Genomic DNA, 27,069 nt, shown 5'->3' with positions numbered 1-27,069 from the left:
TAAGAAATAGACTTACCCTTTTGGGATTTTCCATTCATTTTGTTTTTGTCTGCACTGTTAATAGGGAAATTTGGGGGAAAGTGAAGATGATCCAGAAAACACACAGCAAATGAATTGCAATGTTAGAAAATAAGGGAAGATCTCAATTTCAAAAAGAGCTAGTTAATATTAGCAGTAATAGACACCAAAGTCTGCAATTTTAGTTAATATACATCTTTGGATAATATATGAAAAATGATCCCAGTGCCTTTTTTTTTTTATCTTGTTAGAGTGAAAGCATATGCCTAATTTTTTAGTTTTTGACTTTTTTCTTTTCAGTGTTCCAATCAAAGTACGAAGGTAGGAATTAATATAAATTCAAAGATTCAAATACTTGAAAATACCAGGTCCATAAGCAATCCATGGGGCACATGGCTTTTATTGATACATTTTCTAATAAGCATAAATGCACATCTGTCTATAAACAAATGCTTTCCTAATGTTTGAATTTCCTAAGTATGAGCCATTGTTATATACCTACTCAGAATAGGGCAGATCAATTTCCTCAAATTTAATGTAATAATTTTCTAACTAGCACATGCTATACTAAAATGAAGTATTGTTTGATTCTCTTGCTTTGTCCAGGTTTGTGCCATGATCAGCTATTGATAGAAATGTTTCCACTGTTACAAAAAAACGTTAAAGGCTGTCACTGAGAGTTTTTAACCGAAGGAGTAGAAGCCCTTCAAACTTCCGTCCGACATATCAGATTGGGGCACCTGTGTGTCTCAGTCAGTAAGGCATTCAACTTCCAGTCAGGTCATGATCTCACAGTTTGTGAGTTCAAGCCCCACGTCGGGCTCTGTGCTGACAGCTCAGAGCCCAGAGACTGCTTCAGATTCTTTGTCTCTCTTGTTTTCTGCTCCTCTCCTGCTCTTGCTTGCTCTCTTGCTCTCTCTCTAAAATAAATAAAGCTTTTTTTAAAATTATAAATTTAACTGCTATACATATCAGATTTGAAACCTAAAACGATTCACATTTCATATAATTATTTTTTAATGTTTATTTTGAGGGAGAAAAGGACTGTGCACATGTACACATGCACAACAAACAGGGGAAGGGCAGAGAGAGAAGGAGTGAGAGAGAATCCTAAGCACGGATTGGGTCTCAATCCCTCAAACTATGACCATGATCTGAGCTGAAATCAAAAATTGAACGCTTAACCGATTGAGCCACTCAGGTGCCCCCATAATTAATATAATTCTTAAATTGGTAAATAATTGTCAGTGATAGTTTATCAGTTTAATATTTTATGAATAAACACAGAAAGTTTAGATAATTTGATTTAGAGAAGAGCATAAATCTACATACTCAACTCCAGTCAGGTTTCCAGGCAGGACATGGTTTTAAAATGAAAATTCTCAGTTTTTCCTGAAGCCCATTAGAGAAGGTGGCACTTAAGGCAATATAACACTGTACTATCCTGCAAATTGTTAGTCATTCTGGAATATATAGTTGGATTGTATGAATGAGTTCTTGGTATAGAGATTTTAAGAAAAGCTTGCATAATGAAATTTGAATTTTAGGAAAAGCTCTTCTATTCATTCTCTACCTGAAAAATATGAAAACCAGATAACTGTGCAGTCATTTCCAAAGGACAGAGGTAGCTAGGTGAAACTGTTTTGGGTTTCAACTTGGTTTTCATGCTTTCGCAAAACTGTATTGACAGATGTCAGTAAAATGTACAAGGTCATTTACGATAGGTATGCAAATCAAAATTTTAGTTTGCAGCCGTAATATAAATTTCCGCTTGTGGCCTGTAATGTACTTACCACCCCAGCGCTCATCACACACTGTAAAGAGAGTGGTTTTATTGGCTAAGCCAGGGAGCATGGTGCTGCATTCCATGACTATGGCCTGAGGAATCATTATAATGCAGGAGACGATCCAGATGATGACGATGCTGTTCCTGGCCCTCTTGGCTGTGCTCTTAAACATCAAAGGGTGACAGATCGCATACCACCGATCCAAGGCAATGCAGCTCAGGGTGAGGACAGACACAGATACCGACACGGTCTAGAGAGAGAAAGAGCACAGGACAAGAGAAGCACTCAGGGTTACATGGAGCCAGTCTTACTATCCTTACCGTATTAGAAAGGGTCACATGGATAATCAGACTCAAAGTGGTGAGAAAATATTTCATGTAAGTTTCTTCCCTAAAACATATAATAATAATATTAAAAAGACATTAGGGAAAAACATATTTCCTGTGAAACATGAAAAAGGTGCTATGAAAACACTGCATTTTATGCCAAATGTTTCAATTTGTGATAAGGCACTCTTTGAATACTGTCATCATTTTATCTTGCATTGACAGGGGAAAAAATACCTTCAAAAAGAAAAAAAAATAGAAACATATATGTTTAGTTTGAACTAGAAAACTCTCACTTATAGAGATAATGACATGTGTAGCTTTTAAAGTATTTAGAAATTTAATCACAATTGCATTTAACTAGGATTTTTTTAAATTATGGATACTGCCATCTGTATTTTCAAATAACAAAGGCTATTTGTGTGTTGGTTAATTTCTAGCATGTAACTCGAGGCAAGAGTTGTGTTAGAAGAGAATCCTGTGTTGGTCTTTTCACCATAGTTTGCTTATTTCTGATGTTAGCAACTTGCCTCTCAAGCTTCAATAGGTTAACCTAGTACAGATTTGCATATAATTACACCACCACGAGTAGTACTTTAACTTGGAACTTTAAGGAAATAGTAAAGATACATGTTAAGCACGCCTATACCCGCATGATCAGTTTATGTAATTACATGTAGTGTATGCTCCTATTCTGGATGAATCGTTGATTCTGGTATCAGTCTCAAAATCCCATCATTAAAAAAAAAAACTTCATTCCTTTTTTTGTTACAGATTTCTATTTATTTTCTTCTCAGTACTTACGGTAAGTACCGTGTGATATAATACAATTATTTTGTTTAATTTGTTTATTGTCTTTCTTCTCTATTGGAGCAAAGTTCTGTGGCAGGAGGGACTGCTACTAATTTATTTATTTATTTATTTTCATGACTGTATGCCCAGTACCTGGCACAGTATTTGACGTACTTAATAATTTTTTTTAAATTAAGGAACAGTGATAAGACTCAACTAAGGTAATTACCTAAGGTAATAATAGGTGTAGTCCAGTGATCTGTCTACTCTTCCTGTCCTGGTTGTACTGATCCCACCACACGTGGAAGGGTAGACACCTCTGTTTCCTCCTCCAGGACCTTCCTTGTTGATGCATTGGCTCTAGGTACGTATGATGGAAAGGGATCAAAGAGCCTGTGCAGCACAGGAGAAACGTCTCTGGACTAAGAGTCAGGACGACCTATCTGTTTTTACTCTCCCACCAGCTTATTATGCAATGTTGGGCCATCCATTCTATAGTTTTATGCCAAATGTGTATGTTTTTTTTTCTATTAAATGAGTGAAACTGACAATTATTGTACTCTGATTCTTTTGTTTCTTTATGGGAAAGGCAGTGTACTTGAAATCAATTTTGCAACTAGGTTTCCTGGGCATGATACTCATCTCACTTGATATATGTATGATCTTGGGTAAGTTTCTTAACCTCTCTATACCTCAGTATTTTCATCTGTAAAAGTGGATGATAATAGTACCCAACCATGGAATTATGGGGAGAGTCAGTTCAGATGTGAAATGCCTAGCCCTGACCTCTGAGATAAATGCTGTGTAAGTAGCTGTTATTACTTATTATGATTATAGCAATGAGAATGGTGATTATACTGTTGGTTTTCCTTTCCATTCTCAAACTTGGCATTCTAGCTTTTAAGTAGAATGGAGTGCTTTTTTTTCTTTAATTTTTTTTAACTTTTTAAAAGTTTACTTATTTTGGCGAGAGAGAGTATGAACAGGGGAGGGGCAAAGAGAGAGGGAGAAATAGAATCTAAAGCAGGTTCCAGGCTTTGAGCTGCCAACACAGAGCCCAATGCAGGGCTCGAACTCACAAACTGCAAGATCATGACCTGAGAGGAAGTCAGACACTCAACCTACTGAACCACCCAGGTGCCCCTGAAATGGACTGCTTTTAATTGAAACAGAGGAAATATCACAGAAATTACAAGTAAAGGCCTAAGCTAAATTCTTGGATGTTAATGTCAAGTGTAACCTTAAAGGCCGAACTCTATCAGAGAAGGCTTAGATTGGTTGATGACTACTGAGAATTACTTGGTGCTATCTTAGAGGTGATTCAAGTGTCCTTCTCAAACCAACCCTTTCACCTCCCAGCCTCTTTTTTCTCCTTACAAATATACCAAGCACTCAGGGCCCCTCAATACTATTGCTAACTTGGGAATAGAAGTATGGGAGTCTAGAGCTACACAGCTGACACTTCATAGTTGCTGGGCCAGGGCTGTATTTACCCAGTCTACTAGCTATCAGAAGTTTAAAATGCTCAACAAGGACTAGTGATTCATCACTCATGAATTCTAATCGACATGGGTGAATGGGATAGAAGTAGCATGGCTCAAATTCAAAAGTCATTTCTAGTATTTTCCTCTACTAGTAAATAGTAATAACCAATTAAAAAGCAACTCACTTGAAGGACTGCCACCCAGTCCCAACAGTGAGCCAAGGAGCAGCACCTTCTCTGTTATGTGGAGCAACGCAAAAGAATATGCTGACAAGGTTCATCTAACAATAGAACCCACTGAATGGACCCTTGGCAATCAATGATTTAATACACACTGTTTGACTACTGTATTTGCTGGTGGATAATACACACTAGCATCTCATTAACAACATTTTCTTGAGGGGCATATAAAATTGCATCTCATTCTAAGTGATTCATTATATATGAGAGGTGCGTGGTTGCTTTCACTTCTAGAAGTGGACTTCTGGGTGTCTTTTCATTTAGATTTTGACTTTAGCTTAAATCAATGTAATAGCAAAGGAAGTGAAATAAGACGATGTGAACTTCTGCTGTCAGGAGCTTGATCTTTCACCCATACTATGGGCACCCTGTGGTCAGGGGAATGCTGGAGACTTGCTTTGGTAGATAATGAGTCTGTCTTATGACAAAAAGACATCAGAGATCTACGGCAAGTAGAAATGGAAATTTTGGGGTGCCTGGCTGGCTCTGTCAGTAGAGCATGCGACTCTTGATCTCAGTGTTGTGATTCGAGCCCCGTATTGGGTACAGAGATTATTTTAAAATTAAAAAAAATTTTTTTAAAGAAATGGAAATTTTTGCCACATTACAGATGTGAGTACAGGAACTAATATACTGGAAAGTGGGAATGTGTGGCCAAGAGAGTGAGGGAGACTATCCCATTACCCTCCACCCACTACTTTCATCTCAGTTGGCTTTGTTCTTTTCCTGACACTTTCTGTGCAGACCTTCTTCTGCAGTTAAAAAAAAAAAGTCACTCTAAAAAAGTAGCCAACTGTTCCTATAGCTGTGAGAGGAAAAATGAAATATATTATAATTTTCTAAGAAATTCATGCTTATTATTTACTAAAGAACTCAGTAAATGTTAATGGTCTTGGATTTATAGAATTATTAAAGATACGAAAGGGGCACTTGAATTATTCAGCTAAGCTTTATTACATTCGTGAGCTTTTTAAGATTTTTCAGCATTTCCAAAGTGTTACTGTAAATTGGTCATAAGCCTAAAGGTTGTGTTGTATTGTATTGTATTGTATTTAGAAGAAAAGAACATGTATGTCATAGAAAGTTAGTATATGTCCAAAGAATCGTAAATACAACTAAATAACCTTAAAATCTGGCTGGATGTTTTTATAATACGTTTTTAAACATTAAGTAGGATATAAGTTTCATAAAAGGGACAAAAGCCATCAGTTTCAGAATATCACAACTAAGGAAAAACAACTACTAAAAATCAAATGAATGGCTTATTGCCCATTGATACTGTTCACATCATTTGGGGAAGGTCTATGAAAAATGGGCAATAAATCTTGAGAAAATTTGGAGACAGTAGTTTCACCAGTGCATCAGTATTTTTGTACATTTATAACTTTTCGTAAAGAAGCAATGCTGATGAGGTAATGACTGGATCTAACTTTTTTTTCGTCTGATTCAGTCTTCTGGTTACCCAGAAGTTTTTCCTTGGCCTATGGAGGAGAGAATTAACTGAGGCCTTGACTAGACTGAGCACTGTTGAGAGAGAAGCAGACAGAATCTCTCAGGAAATGAAGATGTTCCATCACTGTAGGGTTTGCTAATAAGTTGTGCTGTAGGAAATAGTACTGTCAATAACTTTATGAGAGACCCATTCCCTGGATCTCTCATTGGGTATACACTGCATCCAATGTGTCCTTGCATGTTCATAGGAGAATCTGAAATACCTGGTCTATAAGAAGTTATCACTGTATTACCACAGGACTGTACCAACTCTAGGATGCTGTATCACTCCACTGATCATTGGGGGATCTTCTTGTTTGCAGAGAATGCATGAAATATTTGCACTCAGCCAATAGAAGATTCTGGACAACTGAAGCCATCTTGAAAGTTAAGAGAACCCCTCAAATTTTCCCCTGGGTTATTAAAACCAAGAGATGGTGATATATTATAATACTCTGCTATTTTTAATTTCCCCAGTGTCTTTATGAAAAACCATAAGACCCTTTTCTTACTGTTTTCCTTCCAATGAGGATATTTTTCTCTGCTGCTCAATGCACTATATAATATATATAATAAGTATTATTATATATATAATAAAAATTATTATCCTTTTATAGTAAATGAATCACAAAGAGCTTATGTATTTGGATCAATAGCATACATTCAATAAATAGCAGAAAAGAGATTCCAAACCTGGTAGTCTGACTCAAAACCAACACTGAAATCCATTACAAAACCACTTATAAAAATAAAAATAAAAAGACTTTGCTTATTTGAGCTAGAAGAGGGTCAATCATTAATTTGTTCAATTTCCTTGTTTTACAATGGGAAAATTAGAGATCAAAGAAATAAAAGGTTTGCTCAGCATATAATGAGGATTTGAGGATTCGGTTGCTTTATTTTTTTCTCCCAGAACTTATTTACCCAGAAAGTATCAAGTATTATTTTTCTTAAGTTTGCTAATTCCTTAAGAAAGTATATTTCTCTTAGCTCACTAATTTACCAGAGGATCAAAACTGAAAATACTTTCAATACTTAACTGAAAATACTTTTTCAGTAGATTCTGTGTTTGAATTAATAGATGTGTGAAAAACAATTACCTGTAGATAAGGAATAACTTTGCAAAGGGACTGTCCAAAGAACCAGGTCTCGGTGATATCCACAACCAGTGTGGCTGGGAGGCAGGTAATGGTCACGAGCACATCAGCCAGAGAAAGGTTGACGATGAAGTAATTGGTTACCGTCCTCATGTGGTGGTTTTTCCACACTGCCACACAAACTAATTTGGAGGAAAAAAGAACAGTTACCATTAAGAACTATTTGTGTCCCCACAAAATTCTTATGCTGAAATCGTAACACTCAGTGTGATGGTATTAGGAAATGGGCCTTCCAGAGATTAATAGATCATGGTGGCAGAGCCCTCAATAATGGGATCAGTGCCCTTATTAAAGGGTCCCCAGAGAGATTCCTTGCCCATACCACCATATGAGGACACAGTGAAAAAGCTGTTACCTATGAACCAGGAAACTGGCCCTCACCAGACATTGAATCTGCTACAGCTTTGATCTTGGATTTCTCAGATTTCAGAACTGTGAGAAATAAACATAGGTGGCAAGCCACCTATGTTTATGGTATTCTGTTATAGCAGTCCAAAAAGACTAAGACAGTAACAATACAAGGACAATAGGTACTGATAAGGAAATGCTGCCAAGCTAATTAATACTCCTGTAAGGTCCACAAATAAACATAGAAGATGGAAGGTGATTTAAGGCTGTACTACTTTCCCTGAATCAGTCAACTTGTATGAATTCTGAGTCCATGGTTGAAATCAGTTCATTTATTTCTCAATGGATCATAAGACTGCATTCATTTTTACTTGACTTTGAATCATGATTCCCAGAAGTTAAAGACCAATCTTTGATTCTTCTTTCTATTTCCTTAGTGCTCAGCATGTAGTAGAGACTCAAGAAATATTTACTGAAGTGAGATGAATTAGGAGCTAGCTCTTTTCAATGACCTATAGTGTTTGCCTCAGCCATGACGTTTATCCTATCTGCTCCCAAACTCTGCATTGAGAACTATTAATAGATGAAGAGGCTTAAAGGCAAAAGCCAACAATTACTCAGCCCCTATTATTGGCAAACACTGAGCTATATGGTTCATATATATACTTAGGTTGTAATCTTGACAATCCCAAGGGAAGACATTGTTACCGTCATTTTTTACATGAAGTAATTGAGACACAGGAAATTTGTGAAGCTTGGTTTGGGACAAATGGATCATAAAGCACAGAACTACAGCTGCAACTGGGATTCAACACTAAATGAGGGACTGGTCTTTTCGCCATAACTTTTTCTTTATTTATAGATATGAAGGAGTTATAACAAAGTACATATAAACTCTAGAGACTCAATCCTCTTTCCTCGCTATTACTCTTGATGGCTTCTAAACATCACCTCCAATCAAGCACATTTTTCAATACTCTCAGAGTTGAGCCTTCCTCATTGCCTTTCAGTGTATCATCATTTTTAAAAGCTGTTCTCCTTGATTCAGTTGCTCTTTATGAAAAGAACATCCAGTTGCTCAATTCTCTGTCCTCCTCTGTGTGATGTAGCCAAGGGTTACATAATCACTGGCTCAAGAATTATATAGGTGTAAGCACTGCTACCCACATCTATTGATGGTTTGCTTCACTAAAAGTAAGTGAATTTGCCTTGGGTATCATTAAACTGTCAGAGCTGTCACCTGTGCACCCAAATGATGCAGTGATTAGTAACCTTCTGTAGTGAATAAATAAAAGCACATGTTGTTAAATTTAAGTCACTAAATAAAGATTTCTTTTGGACAATTACATAGCATTTATTAAGAGTTTCATATGGTAAAGAATGTTTTCAGTAGCTCCTGCAGCTGAAATTACCTTTCAGTCACCAACAGATGCTAATTTAATAAAATACCTGAATTCGTGAGGATTGAATTTTGAAAACTTCACATCTTTCTCTAATTCCAGCAGACTACTCTCCAAAAACTCAGATGAACTTTATTATGGCAAACAGTAACCTTTATTACTTGAAAGGGATACTACTTAATGATTTTTTCCCACAAACATATACGCACACATACACAAAGGCATGGTAGCATTTGACTAACACATTATCATAACTTGTTGTAAGGAAACTGATATAAGCATCACAATGTTAATACTTGGTCAAGAATTGGTCCAAATGATGCAACTTTGGATCTAGGAGAGAAAATAAGACTTAAAAAAAGACAGTCAGTTCTAGATTTACTCCCAATTGTCCATATTTTGGAGGTGAGAGAAAGATGGAAAGACAGAATTGATGCATTATGACTAGTCAATATGAGCAAAGTCTATTTTCAGCCAGTATTTCTATACTATTCACTATATGTCATGACCTATTCTAAGCAATGTAAATTATTTTTTATATATTTTTAAGTATTTTTTATTTATTTTTGGGAGACAGAGAGAGACAGTGCGAGCAGGGGAGGGTCAGAGAGAGAGGGAGACACAGAATCCAAAGCAGGCTCCAGGCTCTAAGCTGTCAACACAGAACCCCATGCGGGACTCGAACCCACGAACCATGAGATCATGACCTGTGCTGAAGTTGGATGCTTAACTAACTGAGCCACCCAGATGCCCCTAAGCAATGTAAATTATAAACTAGTTTAATTCTCATAATAACTCTATACATGATTACTATTACTTTCCCTGCTTAACAGATGGGAAACTGCATCTAGAAAGCTTAAGGAACTACCTAGGCACAAATAGTTTGCAAGTGCTAGAGCTTAGGTTTAAATCTTATCTATCATGCTATGCCATGTTAATACATTTTAAAAAAAATGTATTTGAGTGTAGTTGATATGCAATGTTATATTAGTTTCAGGTATACAACTTAGGGATTTGGCAGGATTATACATTATGATATACCATCATAAGTTTCGCTATGCCATCTGTCTTGTTACATTACTACTACAATATCATTGAATATTCCTTACGCTTCTCCTTTTATTCCCATGACTTATTCATTCCAGAACTGGAGGCCTGTTATATCTGATAAGGGGCTAATACCCAAAATATATAAAAAACTCCTACAACTCAATACCAAAATAATAAATAATCTGATTAAAAAATGGGCAGAAGACCTGAATAGATATTTTTCCAAAGAAGACATACAAATGGCCAAAAGACACATAAAAAGATGCTCAACAACACTACTTATCAGGGAAATACACAGAAAAACCACAATGAGATATTATATTACGCCCTTTAATTTTTTATTATTTTTTGAACATTTATGAGTAGTTTAATAAAGATTAAAAGCATGCACTTAAATTTCATGGTTCTTTGAATTTTTTGGTCAATGGTTCTTCAAAATTTTGCATTTTAAAACTTGATAATGTTGAAATCAATAGTGTTTTCCTATCACAAAATATAAATTAAAAATATGATACTTTTTCTCAGTGAACTAAAATTCTCCTAGAATAACTTATTGCCACGAGGAATATGGTTTAGGAAACATGAGAAATTATTTTTTTCTCTTTCCTGTCACACTGTCAGGACTTACTTTTTTATGCTTAGACCTAGTTAAGAAATCACAAAGATATTCTGCTGGTAAGCAAGCTGACTGCTAAATACGGCTCTAAGGTTAAAGGTTAGCAAGGCATGGCTTCAACAACAACTTTTTATAATATACATGCACCACACCTATTAACCTAGACACCCCATTATATCTATCATACCAGGTTGTATTTTATTACCGTTTCCACTATTCCCACCCAGGAAAATTGTTGCTCCACCTACACTCCTTGAACTCAGTCACTATTGCCATTCTGAAATTAGTTCTCTCTATTAGTGACAATCACATAGGCATTTAAAGTATTACTTTCTTTTTTTTTAATAGTTTATTGTCAAATTGGTTTCCATATAATACCCAGTGCTCTTCCCCACAAGTGCCCTCCTCCATCACCACCACCTCTTTTCCCTCTCCTCCTCCCCTCTTCAACCAGCCGGTTCATTTTCAGTATTCAATAGTCTCTCAGGTTTTGAGTCCCTCTCTCTCCCCAGCTCTCTTTTCCCCTTCCCCTCCCCATGGTCCTCCATTAGGTTTCTCCTGTTCTCCTGTTATATGAGTTATATTATGCCTTTTAGAATGGCTAAAATAAAAAATACAAGAAATAAAGATTGGAAGATGACAGTGGAGTAGGAGGATCCTAAGCTCATTTCACAAATACAACTCGATAACTATCAAATCATCCTACATATCTCAGAAATGAACTTAAAGACTGGAAGAACAAACTCTGTAACTAAAGGTGGAGAAGAGCACATCAGAGAAGGTAGGAAATGCAGAGATGCAGTTTGGGAGGGAAATAGATCATGTTAGTTGGGTTGGGGAGGTAGCCACAGTCATGAAGAAGGGCTAAAAACAGACTAGCACACAGGGTAGTGCATGTGAAAAAACAAAAACAAAAAAAACCCAGTTGGGTTGGAAACTAAGAGAGGCTGGATTTTGTGAGGTCTTGCAAACAGCAGGGCTTAAAGTGCGAAGTTTTAAAGGTCAGGATGCTCAGCTAGGATACAGCCATTGGACATTGGGGCTGATCTTGGAGAAAAGCAAGGACAAATAGCCTGTGGACATACAGTATGGAAACAGCAATCTGAAGAGTGTCTGGAACATATATTGAGGAAGTCATTCACTGACCTCAGAGCATGTCCCAGAGAGAGTGTTTTTGGAAAGACCCCTCTGGGAACAAGGGAACTGGCCTGTGCCTTTCCCTCACCCATCCCTCAGCAAAAGTACAGGGAACCAGTGCATCGTCCACACTCGCTACCTAACTTGCTTCTAACATGACCCACTTCACTCCAGTGGAACTAACCTACCCAATCATACTTGCCTCAGTCCCAGTGTAGCAGTTCCCCTCCCCCAAAAGACTAGCCCAAACACTTGCTCACACTACATCTCCCAAAGCAGGAGTTTTGCAGAGCCTCAGTTTCAGATGCCACAGTGAAAGGTTTTATTTCACAAACAGAGCAGAGCACACCTGGTTAAAACATGCCACTTTCAGACCAGGGACCAAAGCCTGTCCTCAATGGGCAAAGAGAACCTTTGCAGATGACAGGCTTGAAGGGCAAGGCAGCCAGGACCAAATAGCAGAGCACAAGGAGCACACAATGAAGACACTCCTGGAAGTACGAGCCCCTAGGGATCAAGGGACACTACACAGCAAAGCACTACAGGATATCTTTTTCATAAGGACATTACCTTCAAGAATTGAAGAAGCAGCTGACTTTTCTAACAGAGAGAAAAAGGCACAGAGACATAGACAAAATGAGAACACAGAGAAATGTATCCCAAATGAAAGAATAGGACAAGGCCACAGCTTGAGATCTTAGCAAAACAGATACAAGGAACATGCGTGATAGAGAACTTACAGTAATGATCACAGGATGTTCATTTAACTTGAGAAAAGAGTAGAAGACATGAATGAGATTTTCAACACAGACATAAGAAATAACAAAACAGAGATAAAGGGCTCAATAAACAAAAGGAGAAACATGCTCCATGGAATAAACAGTAGGCTGGAAAAAGAACAACAGATTAATGACCCAGAAGACAGAGTAATGGAAAGTAATCATGCTGAACAAGAGAAAAAATTATGCAAAACAAGAATAGACTTAGAGAACTCAGTGATTCCATCAAATGTATAAACATTCAGATTATAGGAGTCTCTGAAAAAGAAGATAGGAACAAATAATGTAGTTGAAGAAATAATAGCTGAAAGTTTCCCTAATCTGGGGAAAGGATAGATATCCATTTCTGGGAGGTACAGACAACTCTCATTGAAATCAGCAAGAGCAGATCCACACCAAGACATATGGTAATTAAATTGGCAAAATATAAGTAAAAAATTTCAAAGCAGCAGAACAAAACGAAGTCAGTAACTTTTGAGAGAAAACCCAGAAGGCTAGCCGAGGACTTTTCAACAGAGCTTTCCAAGCCAGAGAGGAGTAATAATAATCTAATAGTAATAATCTAAAGTAGTTCATGACCAATTAACCAACCCTGCAAGAGATATTAAAGGGGACTCTGAATGAAAAGGAGAGACCAAGAATGAAAGTACAAAGGAAGGAAACACCAAAACATTTAAAATAAATATTTCTTTAAAAAATCAAAGAACTCACAAAATGAAAGCATGTAAAACATAAAATTATATACCTAAAACATGGATTAACAAGAGAAAATAATGTATTTAACTTAAATGACCATCAAGTTAATATAGACTGTTCTGTGCAAAAGACACAAACCTAAAGGTAACCATGTACCAAAACCCACTAATAAGTATACATATAATAAAGAGAAAGAAATCTAAATATATCACTGAAGAAAATCAGCAAACCAAGAAAGAAAGACAAAAAAGAATTAGAGAAAATTTTCAGAAACAACCACAAAACAAGTAATAAAATATGCCTACAATAGACTCATTTTAGACCTAAAACACCTGCAGATTGAAAGTGAGGGGATAAAGAAATATCTACTTGGCAAATGGTTGTCAAAATAAAGCCAGAGTAGCAATACTTATATCAGACAAAATAGACTTTGAAACAAAGACTATAATAAGAGACAAAGTAGGACGCTGTATAATAATAAAGGGAACAATCTAAGAAGAAGATATAACAATTGTAAATATCTATGCATCCAACATAGTAGCACCCAAATATATTAAACAATAATAAAGAACTAATTTATAATAATACAATGATAGTAGGGGGAGTTTAACACCATACTACCGTACTTAGATCAATGGACAGGTCTTCCAAACAGAACATCAATAAGGACAAATGGCTTTGAATGACACGATGGAACAGACAGATACAATAAATATATTCAGAACATTCCATGCTAAAACAACAGAATAGGCATTCTTCTGAAGTGCACAGGGAACATTTTCCAGCATAGATCACACAGTAGCCCACAGACCAAGCCTCCACAAATTCAAAAAGCTCGAGGTCATACCATGCATCTTTTACGACCATAGAAAAGAAGATCTGAAGAGATCACGAATAGTTGGAGGTTAAGTAACAGGTTACTAAACAATGAATGAGTTGACCAGGAAATAAAAGGAGAAATAAAAATGTACATGGAAGTGAATTAAAATGAAAACACGATAGTCCAAAACCTTTGGGACACAGCAAAAGTGGTTCTAAGAGTTTATAGTAATACAGGCCTGCTTCAAGAAGTAAGAAAAATTTCATAAAAACAACCTAACCTTACAATTAAAGGAGGTAGAAAAAGAACAACAAACAAAACCTAAAACCTTCAAAAGGAAAGAAACAGTAAAGATTAGGACAGAAATAAAGGATATAGAAGCTTAAAAAAACACAATAGAACAGATCAATGAAATCAGGAGTTGGTTCTTTAAAAAAAACAAACAAATTGATAAACCTCTAGCCAGACCTATTAAGAAAAAAATGGAAAAGACCCAAATAAACAAAATCACAAGTGAAAGAAGAGAAATAACAACCAACACCAGAGAAACATAAACAAATATAAGAGAATATTATGAAAAAATGTATGCCAACAAATTGTACAAGAAGAAATGGATAAATTCCCAGAAACAATCAACTACCAAAATGAAACATAAAGAAATAGAAAATTGCACAGACCAATTAACAGCAAAATATTGACTCATTTATCAAAAAGCCCCCAGCAAACACTAACCTGGGATCAGATGGTTTCACAGGCAAATTCTATCACACATTTAAATATGAGTTAATACCTATTCTTCTCAAACTATTTCAAAAAAAATAGGAAATGGAGGAAAACATGAATTTCTTCTATGAGGCCAGCATTATCCTGATACCAAAATCAGATAAAGACACCACTAAAAAAGAGAACTACAGGCTAATATCCCTGATAAACACAGATGCAAAAATCGTTAACAAAATACTAGCAAATCTTGCCATTTGCAATGATATGGATGGAGCTAGAGAGTATAATGCTAAGTGAAAAAAGTCAAAGAAAGACATATACCATATGATTTAACTCATCTGGGGAATTTAGGAAACAAAACAAATAAGCAAAGGAAAAAAGAGAGAGAGACAAATCAAGAAAGACACTCTTAATTATAGAGAACAAAGTGATGGTTACAGAAGGAGGGTGGTGAGGGACTGGGCGAAATAGGTGATGAGGGTTAAGCAGTGCACTTGTGATGAGAACTGGGTGATGTGTGGAAGTGTTAAATAACTATATTGTACACTTTGAACTAATATAACATGATACGGGAACTACTTGGAATTAAAATAAAAACATGAAAAGCCAAAAGAAAAAAAAAACAAGAAACATGTGTTGGTGAGGGTGCAGAGATAAAGGAATCCTCATGTACAGTTAGTAAAAATGTAAATTGGTACAACCACAATTAAAATAGTATGTAGGTTTCTCAAAAAACTTAAATAAAAACACCATATGATCCAATAATTCCACTATTGGTTATTTACCTAAATAAAATGAAACCACTAACTCAAAAAGATATACACACCCTATGTTTCTTGCTGCATTATTAGTAGCCAAGATATGGAAGCAACCATCTTAATATATCTTTGAAACAGAAGTTGACAAGGAAGCTGTCACCTCACTGGTTGACATGGCTTTAACATAGGTCCATTGAATCTTGGGGTTGGAGATCATTCAGTCTAACTTGACACCTGTTGTGTAAATCACCTCTGCACCCATGCCTCTAGAACATTTTTAATAGTGAGGAATTCATGACTTGCTGGAGCCTTGAGCTCCTTATGTGGTGGTTTTAGCATTAAAAAGTTCTTGTTCATGTTGAGTTGATACCTGATTCGGTTTCATTTTCATGGTTTCATAATTCTTTTTTAGAACTCAAGGAATAAGATTTTATTTTGCTACAGTGTACCTATATTTGTTTCCTGGGGCTGCTGTAACAAAGTATTACAAATTGGATGTCTTAACACAACATAAACTTGCTGTTCCACAGTTCTGGATACCAAAGGTCCAAAATCAAGGTATCAGCAGGGCCAAGCTCCCTCTGAAACCCGTAGAGGAATCCTTCCTTGCCTGTTGTCTAGTTTCAGGTGGTCTACAGATAAACTTTGATATGTCTTTGCTTGCAACTGCATAACTCCAATCTCTACCTTCATTTCACATTGTGTTCTCCTGTGTCTCTGTCTTCATATGGCTGTCTTCTTAGGAAGAGAATAGTCATGTTTCAGTAGGGCTCTATTCTACTCGAGTATGATTCACCTTAACTAATTTCATCTGCCATTACCCTATTTCCAAGTGAAATCAAATTCCAAGGTACTTTAACATCTTTTTTGAAGAAGACACAATTACACCCATAGTAATCTGCCCTCTGGCCCCTTAAACCTTATGTCTTTCCCACAGGCAAAACACATGCATTCTATCCCAACGTGCTGCAAATTCTTAACCCATTCCAGCATCAGCTTTAAATCCAAAATCTCCTCCAGATTTCATCTAAGTCACAAATGGGTGAGATTCAGGTTATGTTCCTTGCTGAGGCAAAGTTTTCCATCTGTGGACCAGTGAAACCTAGAATTCAAGTTATGTACTTCCAAAATGTAATGATGGGATGGGTATAGGGTAGATATTTCCTTTATAAAAGGAAGAGACTAGAAACAAGAAAAGGGTCACTGGGATAAAAGCAAGTTTGTAATTCAGCAGGGCAAAGTCCATTAGGTTTTAAAACTAAAGAATAATTCTCTGTGACCAGAGGTTTTGTCTCCCCAGCACAGCAGGACACTAGTTTCAACCAGCCAACCTTACTTAGGTGGGGGCTCTTCTCTCTAAACCTGCAAGGAAATCTTTCCTTGCCTCAGCTTCTGTGGTTTTCTAGAAATCTTTTATGCCCCTTGGTTTGCAACTACATAACACCAATCTCTGCCTTCATCATCACATGGAGTTACCCTGGATCTGTATCTTTATAGAGCCATCTTATAAGATCACCAGATACATTGGATTAGTGACCCAATCTAGCCCTGTATGATTTTATCTTAACTAATTATATCTGCAATTATCCTACTTCCAAATAAGTTGACATTATGAGGTGTTGGGGTTAGGACTTCATTGTATCTTTTTGTGAGGATGCAGTGCAACCCCAAACAGTACTCATTCAAATATTTAAAGACTTTGGCAATAACCATCCCGCAAGCCCTTGCTTACACAATCTAAAAATCTCTAGGACCTCACATGCAGCTCTAGGGTTTTGCATCTCACATCCCCCTGATCCCTGATTCAGAACATCCTCCAGATTATCAGCAATGGCTCTAAATGAGCCATCTGTAACTGATCACGTTTCCAGGTACTGTCTAACCAAGGCAGCAAAGAACAGGATGATTGGTTTGGTCATTATTTAACCTAAAATATTGTTAGCTTTCATAACAGCACCAAGTCACTGTTTTGGATTATAGATGCACACAATTACTGGAAATGAGTCCTCTTGTGTAGATATTAGATTAAATCTTTACATATGAAACTTGGGAAAGAAAAAAGAAATCTATCAAACATGCTACTGAGACAATTGGATAAATCTGAATTTGGGCTTTATGTTAGATAATATTACTTTGTCATTTTAAAATATGTTAAGTATGATGCTCACATTATATACATTCAAATACTAAAGGCTGTGACTATGCCTATTTTCCAAGACTGTGCTTCTCTGGGCTGAACATCACCAGAGCATTCATATGTACATGCAGGACTTTCCCTCTGATCACCCTGGTCTCTTTACTATGAAAGTGTTGCAGATTATCAGTATATATCTCTAAAGGAGCTATCCAGAACTGCTCACACATCTTTAGGTACATGTATTCTAAATTTGTGTTGAACAAATATTTATTCATTCATTCACCCACTGAAAGTATTAAAAGCGCAGGGTAAACATCACCTTCTCCTGATAATGCATCAAATGTATGCAAAAACTCACCATCTTTTCCAATATTCTCATTCTGGACTTCATATTTCTCTGAAGTATAATATTCTTCCTTTATATCTTCAGTACCGTATGTTTGGAACTCCCCAAAGATGGCCTACTTCTATCATTTTCTTTCTTTCCCTATTGCAAATACCTGGTGTCATACTGTAGAAACCATTAGGCAGAGTATTGCAGTAACTTCCTAATAGTTCACCCTGCACCTGCCTATCTTAACTTCTATCCATTTTATCCATCAACACTTCACTCCAGTTATATTCAGTCTTTCCTTTCAATAGGAGCTCTTCTCTTCTTCTAGTACAAGATTCTCAGATGGCCATTTTACCATTGATTTCAAGTTGAGCATCCCCCTTCTATATTTTTCAATGTAGCACCTGAAATACTCATAATTTCAGGATAAGTTTGATATCTCACTTTATACCTACCCCATTGTTCATACAACTCTGTCTGAAAAAATGCCCATATTGCATTTGAATTCCTTTTTTAAATCATTAAACTTTATTCAAAACCAACCACACACACAAATTTCTGTTTCACAAAGTTTCTCATAATTAACCTAGCTAACATGCTTTCTTTCTTTTTTGAAACCTGATCACACATGTTCTTTTCCTGTTGTAAATCACATTCTAGAATTATTATGCATTATAGTGGGTATTTGTATATATTTTCTTCTATTTCCCTCTACTGGTACAAATCTCATATGGATCTGGCCTTTTACTTTCTCTTATTCTTCTTGGTTTTTATAGCTTTTCTTCCAACACAAATATTGCCTAAAACATATTTTACAAAAAAATAAATATTCATAGAATTGATTTGTTCATAAACTTATAGTACGTGGCTGCCATTGGAATGGGACATTTACCAATGAGCTCCCTTAAAAGGAGGGGAACCCAATAGCAGAACAGAGGATTTATTATCTTCATACCTTTTGAATAAAGCCTATAACTTACCTGCTTATAATTATTCTCTTGGCTCTCAATTCTTGATTCTTTACCTTCTTATTCACTTTGGTAAGTCCCAAGACATGAACTTGGTACTACTTTTGAATTCAGTTATCTGAATGATCATGACACACCATGGATTAAAGTCCATTATAGCTAGTCTGCTATAAGTTTGTCTCCACTAATGAGGAGCAAGTCAGGAACTGTTGAGCACAGAGGAATATAAGGAATAAGGGGAATATAGTTTCTGTTTTGTAAGATGGAAAAATTCTGGAAATGGTGGTGATTATTGTGCAACAACATGAATATACTAATGCCACTGGACAGCATACCTAAAAATGATTGAAATGGTAAATTTAAAGTTATGTATAATTCACCACAATTTAAAAATTTTCCATAATAAAAGAGGCCATAAAATGGAAAATAAAATTTTGAACCATAATGATGTCCCTCAAAAATCTTAAAAACAGGGATTCCTGGGTGGCTCAATCTGCTAAGTGTCCAGCTCTGGAACTCAGCTTAGGTCATGATCTCCCGGTTCCTGGGATCTACCCCCATGATCTCTGCATGGACAGGTAGAGTCTGCACGGGATTATCTCTCTCCTGTTCTCTCTTTACCCTTCCCCTGATTGCTCTCTCTCTCTCAAAATAAATAAATAAACTTAAAAAAAATCTTAAACACAGAATGAAAATGTCAGGGAACAATCAAAGTTGCTCATTTTATACATTTTTAAAATGAATAGCTAAATAGCGAAAGAAAACAATTGTTCACAAATATTGTAGTTCTAATGTATTAGTGGCAATGTTAAAGACTACAATCGCATGGTTTTATATACGATTTTTGTATTATTTGTTTGTAAAACCAAGTATTATTTACAGGATATTGTGATATTATAATTTAGAAATTATCTTAATGAAATATTGTTGATTTCTTGGTAGCTTATTTATTTAATATATATATGGGTGTGTAAGATGACGATTCTTTAAATGTATTACATACACAGAAGATGGTAAACATTTCAGAAAAACCTTAAAAAATACTGTAGTTCCACCTTTTGCCACAAAGGGTCAGTGAAAGACCTTGAAGCGGCTTGCCTTGTTACTCAGTGTTTTTAAACGTTAAGGTTGTTGCAGAATTTTTTATAATGTAGAGATAAATATATTTCTTTCAATTGGGATTTTCTAGTTCAAAAATATTTTTTAAGAAAGGATAAAATGGCCAAAATCTTTTAAACTACATACAAATAAATGAGTCAGATGAAATAAAATCATTTTTCTAAATGAAAACAATAACAAAGAAAGGAATTGGATACACACGGAAGACAGTCTATATTTCACTTTTGTAAGGAGTCTATCATGAAAGCAGGTCACAGAATAGGGTCCTCCAGAATCATTACAGAGTGTAAATTTAAGAAGCAGGGAAGTTGATCATTGGTGTAATCCTACAAGGGTAAAAGAAAGTCCATGAAATCCCAAGGTATTTTCCCTTTCTCACCTTCACTGCACTTCCCCACTCTGGTATTGACCATCCTTCCTTCTGCTAGTTTTGCCGCCTTCTCTTCCTGGGCCTCTATGCTAATATACCTAGCTCAGTCTCCCGTTCTCCACCACCGCACCATGGCCAGCTTGTCTATGAATCTCTCTGTCTGAACTCAGAAGACCAGTAGACAAATGTGCCACTTCTTTTTCTACAAGTCTGACAGATGGGACAACTGCCAAGAAGTACATCTGCGGTATGAAATGTGCCAACCAAAAGTTTATCTAATATTAATTGGGAGCAGATTTTCAAAAAAGGTTACTATATATGTATACATAACAATATGTTTAAAATGTATTTCAGTTTTTGTTTCCTCAAGAAAATATAAAAGGCTAAGTTGACAAATAGGTTCTCACTGGCACCTGGTCATTATGTAACACAGGCAGGGGATTCTCATGGATAATGATCATGTCACTGTGGTGGTGACACCAGTGAGGCAGTGTGGGGAATAATTACAAAGCCACAGTTAATAATTTGCCTGAGAAAAGATGTAGAAACACAGTATCTTCACAAACACAAATGTGCAGAAAGGGACTGTGCATAGGAGAATGTTATAAAACAGAGAGACAAAAGACACAATAATTTACAGGAATCAAGTCCAAAAGAAATTCTACAGAGAGAAACAGTGAGGAAAGTGGGAAACCAGGTTTGACTTTTCAGCTGTCTGTGAAGGACATGATTTTTTTTTTTCAGGGAGAGGCTCAACCACAAAGTGACACCAAGGCTTTGTATGGAAGCTGCCAGAGACCAAAACAGTGCTGCTATTAATAGATATTGCTACGCCTTTATGGCTGCCCTAGAGGAAGATTAGAGGATGGAAGACAACATGGCCTTGGCGCCTGCAGTTTTATTAATAACTGTGTTTGATAGCCAATCCTTCACTTCAGTGGAATTTCTTTTGGGTGGATATATCAACTTCATTGTTATCCATGTCTTTGTACTCTTCCTAGGTAAATCACTAGAAGCTGCTATCCCCAGGGTAGACTCTCAGAATTGCATCTGGATCTCTACCCTGTCTTCAGAGACAAGGAGTCAGATTTTGCCTTTGGCCCCTTTGCACCACATAACACAGAGAAGCCCATCCTTCCCATGATGTGTGGTTTACGTTCACCCCCATGCCTAAGCGAACTTCTCTTTTAGGTCTTCTTTGAAAACTGTTTCCCTTCCTTTACATCAGACAAATCTTCAACCCTCTTGTGTTTTTCTCCAATGTTCTTTCTACTTTTGTAATTATTTACTATCACAAGATTAATTCTCATTTTAAGGAGACCAATTCCCAAAGTTATGACTCTAGTTCTTGGGTCTCTTTGGCATTTCATATTAGAATTTAAAACTAAAATATTTTATCTTCTAGTTTTTCCATCTTTACCTCATACTCAACTCATAAATCACATTAAAGCATTTGGGCATTCTCTTGCAGATTGTGGAAAATCATGGAAGGATTTTAAGCAAGAGGGTGGCAAGATCTCTTCTTTCTCAAAGATGACTTAGAGAGAATGTGGAAATTATTCATGCCTTTAAATTGGAAGCAGGGGGACCAATTTGAGACTGTTTTAGAATTCTAAGGAAACAAGGTGGCAAAGAAAGAATGAGGGGAAAATGAGTGAGTTCAAGTAACAATAGTGAGGTTGTAATATAAGGTCTTCATGAAGAATTAGGTGTGAGGATGGTAGAGTGAGAAAAACTGAGGATGACAACCACATATATTGCTTGGTAGGTGAGGAGAAGACCATGCTGTCCACTGAGCTATGGGATAAAGGAAAATAAGGTAGATACCTCTGGAAGTAGGGATAAAAGATAAGGAATTTCCTTATTATATGTGAGTTTGAAACACTTGTGAGTTATCCCAGTGTCAATATCCATTTCGCATTTGGATGTGTGGGTGTGTATTTCAGGAGATCTGTTTCAGTTATAAATAAATATTTGGAATTAATCAGAATAGAGATAGCAATAAAAGCCAAATGAGTAAATAAGATCAATCAAGGATGGAACTAGAGTAAGAAGGGAAGGGCCTAACTTATGTCCACAGAACTATGTAATTTTAGCCACATATTCTTGGATGGCAAATATCCAAGAAGAGTCAGTTCTCCTCTGAAGTACTAAATATAATACTGAAGGAAATGCTGATTTTACTGTTACAAAATAGTTCACATAATCTGACAATGACAGATAACCTCGCTGTAGACCAAACCTCCCATCCAAAACAACCAGCATGTCTTTAAGACCTGAAAACTACCTTTGCATTAAGGAGTTGAAGGGACAATATCCTGGAGAAAAGAAAAGAGGACATATGCTCACCTGGCATTTAGGACTTATTTTCTTCGCAAAGCTTTTGGCAATTTACACTTACTAGCTAAGTACAGAAGAAAAAACGGCAACCAATAATATGAGAAGCTGAGCAAGAACCTGTGTAGTAATCTGAACAGAGAGCAACACTGGAGCTCAAAGTCTATCAACTAGGTAAACAACTCTGCTCTTCAGCTGCAACCCTGAAGGGCAAACTCTAGTAGAGATGAATGTGAAGGAGATAAACTCTCTTAAAGAAGGAGGCCTAACTTCAAATGTCTTCATTTACTGACCAAATAGAAGTTTTTTTGTTCCAACATTAATAGCCTGCTGAAGCAAAAAAGCAAGTTTCCTATGGAAGAAGAAAATATTAACTATAACCTCAAATAATTTCTACAAGTTTTCATATAAAATGTTACTCATTAAATTAAAAAAATCATCAGCTATACAATGTAAGTCAATACCACTTGACCAAAGTCTATATAAGAGTAAATAAAAATAATAAAATTTTCAGAAATTTTAAAAGAAATGAAATAAGTTGAGGAAATTACATGATATTGTATAGAATATTAATAAAGAATTAGAAAATGTTCAAAGAGACCTGTAGAACTTAAAAATATGTTAACTGGAACCATGATAATGGATTTAACAGAAAATTAAATAGACAGAGCTTTCTAATAGGACTATCCAAACTAAATTTAATAGAAAAATATCCAAACTAAAAATTAGAGAAAAATGGAAATATAGGAAGGAACATGAGTAATTCATGGTGCAAATTCTAAAAGACATGTAATTGGGTTTTCAATGTGTGAAAAGAGAAGTAGGGTGAAGTATATATGAAGATAATTAAGCCAAGAAAGGATATTATCCAGTGTTTTTTAAAAACACTAATTAAAAGTCAAAGGTAGAGTTTTGGGACACATCAATAGAAATCTCATTCAAGACAGAAATTAGTAATAGCACATTATCTTATTGTTCAAACTTTTAAATAGTTAATTAAAAGATGAAATAAGAAGGCATATTTGTTAAACTTGAAGATGGCACAAAGCTGGGAGAGACAATATTTTGGATTCCACATGACTCAAAAGTTCCTGTTAGGGTGGAGTAATGGGGGAAACTTAATATGAGCGATAATGGAAATAAATGTAGTCCTGCACTTATCTTCAAAAAGTCGTTTTAGGTACATTATATTTTACCAGAAAGAAAACAAAGATTAAAGACATCTATCCACAGATATTGGAAATGCTACAAAACTCAACCACAGGAAATATTAAAGTATACATGGCTATAGCAAAACTGCTAAAAACTGTAACAAAGGGAAAAATGCATCATTATCAACTCATTATAATGACATCAACAGCTAACATCTCAAAAGAAAAAATTAAAAAGCTAAAGACAATAAAATGTCATCAGCAGGTTGAAAGCAAAAAAGCTAAAATTGTATGTTAAATGAACCTATACTTGGTAAATGAAAATTGAAATAAAATTGTTTTCTGACAATAAAACCTGAAAGATTTGTGAAGTACATTCCCAAATCAAATGAAAAGCTAAGGGGAGTTAGAAAGAAAATCATCTTAGGTGGAGATATAAAAACATAGAAAGTAAGAATAGTGGAAATGATAAATATGTGGATAAACATCAATTATGATTGACTAAAATAACAATAAACATCACATCATCATCATCATGTTTTGTGAGGTTTTAATAACAAAGGAGTAAAAAGCAGGGGTAAATGAAGTTAGATTAGTGTTCCAAGTTTGTTGCAGTGTTTAATAATTATTAAATGTACTAATTTACAGTAAATGTATTATCAGTGACAAAGTTGTCATCTTTAGGGAAATCTCTAAAAGAGCGACCAACTTCAGCTCAGGTCATGATCTCACAGTCTGTGGGTTTGAGCCCTGCCTTGTGCTCAGAGCCTGGAACTTGCTTTGGATTCTGTGTCTCCCTCTCTCTCTCTGCCCTTCCCTGTTCACACTCTCTATCTTCTCTCTCTTAAAAATAAACATTAAAAAATGTATAATAAATAAATAAAACCAATAAAAAGAATAACAAGTAAATATACAACTAACAAGCTAAACGGAAGAAAAATAATTTTTAAAGGTAAAAGTCAACAAAACAAATTGAATACATGGGACAAAGAGAAAACAAAGAGTAGAATGATAGATTTAAATCCAAATATGCCAGTGATTGCACTACATATAAAGGGATCTGAAACTCCAATTATAAGACAAAAATTATTAAAGAGGATAAAAGAAAACTCAACTATATGCTGCTTATAAGAAACACACTTCTAATAAAGGGAAGCAACAAAACTGGAAATGAATTTATTTCATTTGTACATGAAGTAATACATAAACTATAGTAAATCAACATATAAAGCATTTAAAATAGAGAGAAATAAATTTTCTACATACCACCCACAACTAGAAAATACAATCTAAAAAGACAGCATTTATAATAGCATAAAAATATTGAATATCAAGATAAGATTTAGTGGGAGATGCATACAACTTCTGCAGAGGAAATTATAAAATATCATGAGAATGACTGACAAACAAATGAATGGAGGAATAAAACCATATTCATAGAAGAATAACTATTATAAAGATGTCAATTCACTCTAAACTTATATAGTTTCAATGCACTTCTAATCTAAATCTCAGCATATTTTGGTGAAGATTGACAAATCTTCCATCATTGTGACCTTGGGTTAGATATGCATGTCTTTAAAAGGTTCTCTCAAAAATATTAAACATAAAGGAAAAATTTGATCAATTAAACAACTCTAAAGCTAAGGAACATCCAAAGAGCATAAAGAGGGGCGCCTGGGTGGCTCAGTTGGTTAAGCATCTGACTTCGGCTCAGGTCATGATCTCACGGTTTGTGGGTTCGAGCCCCGCGTTGGGCTCTGTGCTGACAGCTCAGAGCCTGGAGCCTGCTTCAGATTCTGTGTCTCCCTCTCTCTCTGCCCCTCCCCCGCTCACACTGTATGTGTGTGTGTGTGTGTGTCTCTCAAAAATAAAATAAATGTTAAAATTTTTTTTAAAAAAAGAGCATTTTTTTAAAGGAAGGAAGAGTGGACATTTCCAATGCATTTATTTGAAAAAAGGTCAATTTGTATCATTATTTCTTGTTGTTAATGGGGTTTGTTGTTGCTTTTAATATATGTTTTATGGAAGTGTCAAACATGTAGAAAAATATGCAAATGAACACACCATAAATATATCACAAAGTGTGCATGCCCTCATAACTAATACTCAAACTCAAATCCCAGAGTTCTATTCACATTTCCTGTCTACCGATATGCCCCTGCAACCAAAAAGATTTTTAACACCATGGAATAATTTTACCTGTTTTTAACTTGACCAAAATAGAATCAAGAGGCATGTTTTATATTTTGTCCTATTTCTTTCATTCACCATTGTATTTGCAAATTACATTCATATTATAGCTATGTGTAGCTACAGTTATTTAATTTTCATACAGTATTCTAATGCATAACTAGGTTATCATTTACCTTCTCTATCATTGATGGATGTTTTGGTTGGTTCTGATTCAAGGCAATTATAAACCAGGCTTCTATTAACATTCTTGTATGTGTGTTTTGACAGACATGCCTATGGGTTTCTGTCAGTTACATATCTAAAAGTGAAATTGCAATCGTAGAATACCCATACAATCGTCATTACTACATAAGTGCCAAGGAGTTTTCCAAAATGCTTGTTGCAGTATCAGGTTTTACTCTCACCAGCAGTGAGTGTCTCAGTTGTTTTATCTTTTCACCAACACTTGGTACTGTCAGTCTTTTTTCATGTTAGATGTTCCATTGGGTCTGGTTTAACACACTTTTATATTTTTATTGGCTTTTTGAAAGTGGAAGAGGATATTAAGAAAAAGAATTCAATATAGGTAAATCAGAGTACCTACCTACACTTGGCACTTTATATCATTCTGTTTGCATAAATCCCTGGAAGAGTTCGTGTCTAAGAGTGTTCTTTAGATGGAGACTGAAAACAACGGAATGACCTTCTGGATAACAGGATGGACCACATTAACTATGTTTTTACCTAAGCTAGCGATGGAAGGAAAATATTTCTGTTGGGGCATAGATGCGTTATAATTATAAAAAGTTCACCCTCTGCTACAAAACATACTGATTTGTACTTTAAAGCAATTTTTA

The 27,069-nt window shown here is 35.6% G+C and overlaps 1 protein-coding gene across 1 annotated transcript in view; it reads right to left on the bottom strand.

Moving 5' to 3' along the window:
• Window positions 1–27,069, bottom strand: part of HCRTR2 (hypocretin receptor 2) — a 101,592-nt gene that overhangs the window by 29,524 nt on the left and 44,999 nt on the right. Inside the window, exons 2-3 of the mRNA XM_029945120.1 lie at window positions 7,238–7,416; window positions 1,812–2,055 (exon numbers count right to left, since the gene is read on the bottom strand). Of these exons, the coding sequence (XP_029800980.1) occupies window positions 1,812–2,055; window positions 7,238–7,416 (423 nt within the window). The remainder of the gene's footprint in view (window positions 1–1,811; window positions 2,056–7,237; window positions 7,417–27,069) is intronic.

The sequence above is a fragment of the Suricata suricatta genome, chromosome 7 (assembly GCF_006229205.1).
Source record: "Suricata suricatta isolate VVHF042 chromosome 7, meerkat_22Aug2017_6uvM2_HiC, whole genome shotgun sequence".
Lineage (NCBI taxonomy): Eukaryota > Metazoa > Chordata > Mammalia > Carnivora > Herpestidae > Suricata > Suricata suricatta.
The sequence above is the reverse complement of the archived record's forward strand: the minus strand, read 5'-3'. Positions and strand labels throughout refer to the sequence as shown.